This window comes from Hippocampus comes, unplaced genomic scaffold (genome assembly GCF_001891065.2).
Source record: "Hippocampus comes isolate QL1 unplaced genomic scaffold, H_comes_QL1_v1.1 scaffold276, whole genome shotgun sequence".
Lineage (NCBI taxonomy): Eukaryota > Metazoa > Chordata > Actinopteri > Syngnathiformes > Syngnathidae > Hippocampus > Hippocampus comes.
Window position 1 is genome coordinate 354,930 of NW_017805074.1, and position 9,514 is coordinate 364,443.

At 42.2% G+C, this 9,514-nt stretch overlaps 1 protein-coding gene across 2 annotated transcripts in view; it reads right to left on the reverse strand.

The window, feature by feature from the left end:
- Nucleotides 1-9,514, reverse strand: part of kcnab1a (potassium voltage-gated channel subfamily A regulatory beta subunit 1a) — a 37,268-nt gene that overhangs the window by 4,671 nt on the left and 23,083 nt on the right. For both annotated transcript variants that reach the window (XM_019865022.1, XM_019865021.1), the window contains exons 3-9: nt 7,208-7,245; nt 6,280-6,359; nt 5,724-5,768; nt 5,383-5,427; nt 5,149-5,192; nt 4,990-5,076; nt 3,599-3,684 (exon numbers count right to left, since the gene is read on the reverse strand). In XM_019865022.1, the coding sequence (XP_019720581.1) occupies nt 3,599-3,684; nt 4,990-5,076; nt 5,149-5,192; nt 5,383-5,427; nt 5,724-5,768; nt 6,280-6,359; nt 7,208-7,245 (425 nt within the window). The remainder of the gene's footprint in view (nt 1-3,598; nt 3,685-4,989; nt 5,077-5,148; nt 5,193-5,382; nt 5,428-5,723; nt 5,769-6,279; nt 6,360-7,207; nt 7,246-9,514) is intronic.

A 9,514-nucleotide genomic window follows, 5' to 3' on the forward strand; every position in this document is an offset into this window, starting at 1 on the left:
AAAAGAATCATATTTGTTGTCGCCATAATTCCTGAGACACTGTCACTCATATATCTATAGATATAGATATATGAGTGACAGTGTCTCAGGTGTATATATATAGATATATATAGATATATAAAATTGTGTGTGTGTGTGTGCGTGTGTGTATCCTAAACAAGGCTGACTTTTGCTGAAACGTACCAATGTGAAATGAGCTAAGCAGGCTGGAGGGTTTGAGTCATTGGGAGCATACAAGTGGGTAGTGTACCACTCAAATGAAAGCCATTTCACACTGCCCTGAAAAGGACAGAAAAAGTTACTCCTCCACAAAAGTCCCTTTTCTGCAAAAGACAGAACGTCTGTACAAAGGTGTCCCATGAATATTCCACGTTGAAGGTTGCATCAGAGCCGCAAGGGTGTGAAGCTTTAAACTCGATACTGACGTTTACTGCCCTGCTGTGTTGAAAGTAATTTGTTGCCGTTCAAAAAGACGGCTATGGGCTGAATATGTGCCACCAGAAACAGAATCTGAATCATTTATATTTGAATTTCAATTATTAAACTTGAAGAAGTGCATTGAAAAATGTAATCTTTTTTTTTGTGAGTGGATGCCGTGTTATTGTGAATGCAAGAACCATCCTTTCAATATACTGCTTTGCTGGGTTCTGTGTGAAAGGCAAACGCTGATAAATGCATGCTCTTCTCTTCTAGCTTGGATGCTCCTCTTTTGTGGCATCTGTGTGTGAAAGAGGCTTATCTTGCTCCCCTACTGTATTTAGAAGTTGCTCTCAAAGCAAGGCACTTTTTCTTGAAACGCTCCTGATGTGCCACTCGTCATGTAGAAGTCGCTGGAGAGCAGAGGTGGGTAAAGTACCGGTATGTAGGACACAGGCTAAAAGCTGTGCAACCCACACCTTCTATCAATCCAGCGCACTAAGCACTGACAGTACCTGTTCAAGAGTCCATATTTGTTGCATTATTTTAGCTCTCACCCCCTGAAAAGTGTTTCATTAAAATATATTAATTATTGAAATTCAAATCAATTAATTTTATGGTCAATAAAATAACACATGAATGTAAAAAATACTTACATAAAGGTTTATATTTTTATGATTTTGTGGAGGAAACAATAGTTGGTTCATCGATAATAATTAAATGAATTATGTTTCAACTTTTGGCTTTTCTGTGAGTGGTCGCCACCGTGAGACACTCGCATGATTTGTTTGGCACAGTTTTTATGTCAGATGACTTTCCTGACACAACCCAGATAATATTTATGCTAGCTTGGGACTGGCACTGCCTGGGAATCACCATCCAAAAAAACTGCAGAACCTCAAATTTAGAAATGACAATGAATTCTTCTCTTTACTTATCTTCTTATCTCTCACATTTGAACTTTTTTCTTTCCTCATCCACAAACTATGTGTTCCATTTGCACACCCGCCACACACCGAGCCCCGCGGACGATTGGGATTGAACTACCGTGCAGTGTGTTGGGTTCTGAAATTAATTTTCATAAGTGGCCAACCGCTGGCTTCTGGGTTTATTGTGATTCAAAATCAGAATTGCCGATGGACGGGGTTGTAAATCAGAGATGTAAATAAAAAAAATACATTCTGGTTCAAAGCAAAATCCATCCGGGTGCCACCATACCAAAACAGTACAGTATATATGAATCTCTTTCTGAATGTGGGAGGAAACCAGAGTACCCGGACAAAACCCAGGCAGGGATGGGGGAGAACATGCAAATTCCACAAAGGAAAGGTGCCGGAATCGAACCCATATAATTTAGCTGCAGCCGCCAAAGCAATCTGTTTCTTCCTTTATAAATGCATCATGTTATTCATCGTTCAATGAAATATAAGACAGTACCGGATAAAGGTACTGCCTAAAAACCTCGTATCCCAGGAAAAACACATAGAGTGGCAAGGTCAATCACCAGGTGTACAGCTGTGAGTCACAGACTGTAATTTGCTCCCAGATGTCCAGATCTGTCACAAACGGCAGCGTTGCTTGGTGTACGGCAGGCCTAAAAAAAATCAAATCTGCCCGACAACTCTGCACTGTGAGGCCGACACGCTAACCGGTCGACTACTGGAGCACCGTTTAATTGAGTAGAATTAAGAATGATTTATGTTAGCCTTGGAACCGAGCAGGGCAGCTCAGACAGTCCAGGTCATGCAATGCTGGGTCTGTTCCAGTCTCTGGCAGGCCACAGCAGGTCCATGGTAGGCGGTATGACAAGTCTGTCGCAGCCTTGACCACTTGGGGGGTGGTCCTACCAGCAAGGTCTATGAGCGGTAGTCCTTCTTACTGTACGGCCTGTTGCCCAGAATGTGGTCGATTTCGGACACCACATGAGACGTCATCTTGGGAAGAACCTGGATGTGAGACGCGTGATAATTGATACCGGGAGGACGTGAGAATTCTACAGAAATAAAGTTGGATTCAGGAGAGGGTGCGCCACACCTCTTGCCCAAAATAATCTGTGATCTGCTCGAGCTCACCCACAATCCGAATGAAGACAAGCACTACGGAAAAGAATCGCGTTAATGCGTGCATGTGTCCATGTTCTCACCTGGATGGCCCCAAGGTTCTCTGTGAGCTGCTCGGGGTTGGATGTTCCCAACAGGACTGAACTCACACCTTCATTCCTTAAACACCACGCTGCAGAGAGAGGACGAGGTAGAAGCGTGAGCAGTTGCACCAACCATGGTTGCTTCCTCGTAGGTAGTGCGCTTTTAATTGTCTTGACAAGTGGTGATTTTGCTTTTGGAATTACCTCTGCCGATGCTCTGTTTGTTTGTTTTTTAATCATGTGTGTGCAACTGCCTGTTTGAGATTTTCTTTTCTATTCTTGAGAAAGTAAGGTATTGATTTTGTTGGTGACAAATATGACAAATTACGAGTAGGGCTGTATAGACGGCAAACATGAGTGCAGCAGACCGGCTGGAGTGTGACTTACCCACAGCGAGTTGAGGTAGCGTGCAGCCCAGCTTCTCCGCAATGTGGTTGAGGTCTTTCAGCTTGCCTTGCTGCTTTCGTCCATCTTCACTCACTATTTTTTCTCGAAGCCATTGATACGACTGGAAGAGCGAGAAAGTGGGGAAGTCAAAAGGTAAAGACAGAACTGGATTTAAAAAAAAAAAAAAAATCTTTATTCTTTTTTGTTGTACCGTCGCGATAATAAAAGTGCCGTATTGATATTCATCTCCTATGTTTATTTACACGGTCACAGCCATCCGGTTATGATCCATCCGCGTACCCTGAGAATCCTGTTGAAATCCTCCTTGTCCACACGAAGGAAGTGGCAGTTGTCCTCTCTTAAGACAATGGAGGCAGCGCGAGGTGAATCTGTAACCAGGGCCAACTTTCCGAAGTCGTCGCCCTCGTGGAGTGTGCACACGACCCCCTGACACACACACACACACACACACGGGTTTGCAACAATCTTCAAAAGATTCCGAAAGCCTGCAGAAATGTGCTGCATCTCCCTCCACGGTGGTTGCAAAAGTGAATCGTTGTTTGAATTTGCTTTCAAAGCCACTTCGCAGCGACGAAATTGTTCCTTTGCAAAGATGTATAGTGAATCTTTTGGGGTGTTTTTCATGCTTACCATGATCTCCATCGCTGTCCACCGAGACGTTCCCCAGTACATTGCCATCCCTTGGTTGATCACATAAGTCATGGCCCGGACGATCTCTGTCAGACACATGCAAATTATCACCAAGTTGCGATGAGTGGGAGAATATTTTGAAATGTGTTTTTGCGTGTGTGTGTGTGTGTGTGTGTGTGTGTGTGTGTGTGTGCGTGTGTGTGTGTGTGTGTGTTATAAATTTAAATTTCTGTATTCACCAGGGATGGCTTCTATATACTCAAGAAAAAATATTACTCTTGGTAGATTTATTTTCTTTGTTTTAAAAAAAAAAGTTTTCGCTGATAGCTTTTGAAATTTGAATTTGAAAGCTCTCAAAATATACATAAAATGTATCCAGTTTTTTTAATTTGGGGTGTATTTTTATGCTGTATGTGTATTATGTAAGGCATACATTATGGACCGGAGTTAAGTAAATAGCACACACAGTTGCACAGTTGCATTTTTAAATGTACGCTAGTGTTCTCATTAACTATCCCAATCCACCACTAACTCACAATCTCACATAAGGAAGCTTACAGTGTGTTTAAGCCTATCGCAGCGCTAATGATGCAATTAGTCTCAAACAGTGCTGACAACACGAGGCAACAAAAACTCAGACTTGGGACTGTCATTAGGTCCAATCATCATCACCCCCGGATTCATTCCCCAATAATTACGCTGCAATCTCTCTCGCTGAGGGCATCACACTTATTTTCCTGCTTCTAGGTGAAGCGATGTACTTTGTAGAACAAGGTAGGACAGAAGAAAAAAAAAGACAAGGAGAGCTTTAGAAAATAGACTGAAGGTTTAGTTATGCAAAAGAAAAAAAAATAAAATCCCAATGTTTCATTTCTATATAGAGCACAGGTGTCAAAGTCAAGGCCCGGGGGCCAGATCTGGCCCGCCACATCATTTTATGTGGCCCGCGAAAGCAAATCAAGCATTTCAAGTTCCATGATGCTTGCTAAAGTCTGAACCAAAATTTCAAATTGTCACATGTAATGAACAAAAACAGTCATTATTCTTGACTTCTGATTTTAAAACTAGTCATCCATCAATTTGTTGTGCGCTGTGTATGTAATATGTGGAGGTGATTCAACATTTATATGGTTTCCCAAAATTCATAATGGCCCTCCAAGGGAAACTGTAACTACAATGTGGCCCCCGCCAAAAATGAGTGTGACACCCCTGGTATAGAGATAAGAATTGTTGGACAAGTGTATGCCTCTCATGTTGCGTAAACATTTGAGGCAAAGTACTCAGCGCACAAGGAACAAACACATGCCAGACAAGTGGGGCGTGTTCTCATCCTGGACGTGTTCATGACCTGATTGTGATTTCTCAGGTGCCTCGGACAGCTAATGCTTCACCTTCCATCGGGGTGTTGCTGTCAGGGCGGTTGGCGAAAACGACATCGACGTACTCCAACTGCATCCTCTGTAGCGAGCCCTTCAGACCTTTCAGACCGTATACATGAACAAAAGCTTTTGACATCATTCATTATTAAGTTGTCGTCGTTTTAGCCATACCTTCAATAATGTGCTTTCGAGACAAGCCTCTCTCTGTCTCTGCTCTGGTGGCACAAAAAAAAAAAAAAATGATGCCCAAAGCTTTTATTTTCTTTGCCAGATTGTCAATGTGGCTATGACAGTATAAGAAAACAGCATATGTGGCTGTATATTAGACATAAGGAAAATGTTTTTTTCATATTTGAAATAAATGTTTAGGAATCCAAAAAAAAAAAAAAAGTACTCCGAACTCACTTTCCTCCCCAGTAAAGTTTGGTGGTGATGACCAAGCTGGATCTCCTACAAAATAACAAAACAGAAAATGAAAGGAAACTTCAAAAATGGTTGCTGTGTTGATTTTACAGTTGGTAGTAAATTATTTTCAGGATCGATTCTGTCTCTCTCCATCCTCATGATTTCAGTCGTCAAATCGGACGTTTTGCCGACTACAGCCACTCTTTAAGTGGGGTTGTTTTGGCTTCCTTGTCCTCACTATTCTATTCACAGGCTGTTTGTTTGTTTATTTGTTTCTATTCAAGCCTTTTATGGTGGAAAATGGCCTGGGCTGATAAATCAAAGTACTGGAATGTCATTACCTCCAGCACTTCTTCTTGATAATGGTTCCAAGAATCACTTCGGCCCTGGAAGGTTGAACGAAAATGACAAGAATTATATTTTGATGTTAGTCATGTAATTTTATGGGCACTACACAAACAGAGACACATTGGTTTTAAATTTGTTTTTGGTTGAACTGTCGACAATAATGGCTATACTCATTAATCTTTTTGTAATTATTATTTCAGAGAGCAAAAATTTGACATGAATGAATGTGAAGGACTCACTGTCATAAAAATAATTTTACATGATGAGAATAAAGTCAGCATCCGATGAGAATGATGTTATATTAATCTTCGGACAACTTCATGTTTTCTCAAAGCAAAGGCAAAATATTATAAGGCAAACACTGTCGGCTGGAGCTTGTCAAGCCAGTGATAAATCAAATTCAGAGATAAGTACCTCAACACAGATTGCGTTTTTTTAGATGAAAGCAGCACAAAGTCCGAAGGCAAACTGTATTTAGGTTGACAATATACAGTAATATATGAGACTGTGAATTGGAGCGAGAGTGCGGGGAAACCGGACAACACCCACCTGCCGCCAGCATAGACTTCAGCCGTATCGAACAGATTGATCCCGCTTTCATAGGCAATAGTCATCAGCTGCTCTGCAACCTGGCAACATGAGTTGAACCATGAGGACTACAAGCTCCATCTCACAATAAGCAACGCTAAGCAACATGCTTGAAAGTTCGGGGCTTTTGTTATTGTAGTTGTTTTAAAAAAAAACAAAAAAACATGATGCATTAATGTCCCCAAATTGGTCTTTACACCGAGTAAGAAATGCCCCCTTCACGTGTTAGACAAGCCTTTGGGTTTGCACATGTCCCCATGATGGATTACCGAAGGGCTCAAGCCTGATCGTGTACCTCCTGACCGAGTGCTTTGAAATAAACAAAGAAACAAATGAGCTTTAATTAAAGACCAACGGTAAAGTCCACCGTGTTGAGACAATGAACCATTTATCACAATAAAAGCCGTCTCATTGCCAGCAGCTATTGTCTACCAAAGCTTGTGTTTATGTCCCCTCTTAAACGTAAGCAGACTGGAGTCATGCTGTCGATCAGTTGATGACAACAGAAACTTTGAAGCAAAGAAGGGGGCTGCCTGAGCACATGATGTCACCAGTGACATTGAACTGAAGAATAACGGCCGGGAGGAAGGCGTGTGACTCCATGGCACTGTGTGTGTGTGTGTGTGTGTGTGTGTGTGTGTGTGCGTGCGTGTGCAGAGATGCGGCAACACTACAGGGCAACACAGGCGGTCACATAGGGCACCGCGAACCGGTTCAAATACATCCTGAACTTTCGAGGCGGGATGGGTGGTGGGGGTGTTATGGGGGAAGGGGCAGATGGGTAGTTTATGGTGGAAAATGTCCATCAAAATTGATCGTTCTATTTCAAAAAAAACATTTTTTCCCAACTCCATAAAAGCATGAACGATGAGAAGAAAATGGAGCCTACCTCATCTGTGATCTGACCCCCAAAAGTCACCCATGTACCTGGAGGGAAAACAAAAAAAAAAAAAAAACGGCAATTGCCTTAAGACCTTAAAAACATTTTGTAACATGCATCGGTTTGTGAGCTGTGACATATGGGAGTAAACTAACGAGGCTGTCATGTTCCCAAGAGAAACAATTTATCCTTAGATGAATGATTACTGCGTGTGCCTGCCTGTTGGCGCTTTATAATAGTGATGCATATGCGTGCGACTACGTGATGCTGATTAACAGGTAAACAAAGTTGAAGGTATGCAAGAGGTTAAGCCACCGCAAGCAATCAAACAAAGCCCTCAGCAAATTCCCTCACGGAATTCTTCACAGAGCTCCATTGTGCGAAAACACTTCCCATTCCAAATTTTTGCAGCAGTCTAAGAATTTACAGTGTCGCTAAACAGCCCGCAACAGGAACAGCAATTTATTTCTGCTTCGAACCTTAAAACGCTGCATGGCTTCAGTGTGCTCCTCAGGGGATTGCGAGGGCTGCTTGAAAACAGATAAGGAAGCAAGCCTGCAACTTCCCGGAGAGGTGATCTGCCAACCATTGTATTTTATGCTTGTTTCCCTTTTGTGTTATGTTCATAAAAAAAAAAAAAAAAAAAAAAAGATGGTGCAACCTTTTTTTTATTTTTCCTCAAGACCTTACCTACTTTTGCTTTTCAAGATAGCATGGCATAGATTCAGCGCACAACTATTTTAACTATCGAGCAACCTGTTTTCATATTATACGCCTCCTGTCCATCCAGCTGCTTTTGACGTGACCATGATGGTGCATAAAATCGACATTCATATCATCACTGGGCTGATTTGAAGAATTGTTGAGATCAGTAACCATGGCGACTTCACATCGTCTCACCTACTGTACATCCCACAGCCATAATGTGATCATGGAGAGTTTTTCCAGTATGTATGTTTCTTATCTACATTTTGCACATACCTTTAAAAATGGGTGTTCTGAACATCTCTCTGATGCGCGCGCGCGTGTGTATGTGTGTGTGCGTGTGTGTGTTCAGTCAACCGTTTAAGCTGCTTCCATTGCGGCAGAATTATATTCACTGCTGCGGATGTCCAGTTGCTGCTTTGTGTCTGAGTGGGAGGCTCAGTGTGTTATGAAAACGCTGCAGCCACTGCACATATGGGATCAACAGAGTTTTTGCGGTTTTTGATGGAAATGAAATCGCTGTCAACGTCAAACATTTCTTTTTCTAATGGCAACTGCGTGTGGAAAGTGCCGGTGGATGTAGGTAAGGTTGCTATGCAACAATTGTTAATCGGATAACTTTTTGAGAGTTGTTCCTGAAAGTGAGAGGCATTTAAAGTGAAAAGGCATGTATGTTGTTTTGATACCAATAAATATTTTTTGCAACACAGTTAATCTGGGTCTGCATTTTTTGGGATCAACACTCCACCTGGTTCGCGTCCGGACCGTGTCAATCACAGCAAAGACAGAGAGGAAAATAGCATGGTTCAACGTTAGTGCGCATTTGGCTATGCAAATGTGTGGATAGTCTCCGTAATGGTAGCAAATACTGCAAAGTCATCAGCACCGACTAACATACTTTGGATCTATTTCCGGGTGTGTTGCACAGGCCCATCTACTGCACTGCCTCTTCATTTTTTTTTTTTTTTTTTTTTTATGGACTTTTTCAGAACAGCACTTGCATCACCTTTGACTACTGTGATTTGTCATTCTGTTTTGTCTACTTTTTTACTGCTGCTTTCAGTGGGCGGAGAGAACAACATAAACAGTACAACCCGGGTTAAAAATAATGTTACACTTTTTTTTTCCAACGCTGACAATGAAACTCAATAACTCAGCTCACCTCACTGCACTCTGTTACTATAAACTCGTGATTATGAGCATATACCTATGACTTTTGGAGCGTTTGACTTCGAAGGCTCCGCTCTAATCTCTGACTTTTATCACATTGTGTTGCGTGTGGTGAAAGCTTTACACACACAAATGCAGGGCTCCACATCTTCACGCATGCCGTATGCACAAAGACATCCAACGGGCATGCACTCGAGGGAGAGATGTCAGAGTGAGGGGCAGCTCAACTGCGTTGCTCCCTTCAGCAGTTTGGGGGCGTTTAGTGCCTTGTTCAAGGGCACCTTGACAGTGCACAGAAAACAGACTGGCTCTCCTTTCAAGTATCAATTTCTAATTTTATGATCAAGCACACACATACACACACACACACACACACACACACACACACACACACACACACACACACACACACACACACACACACACACACCCAACCCCACA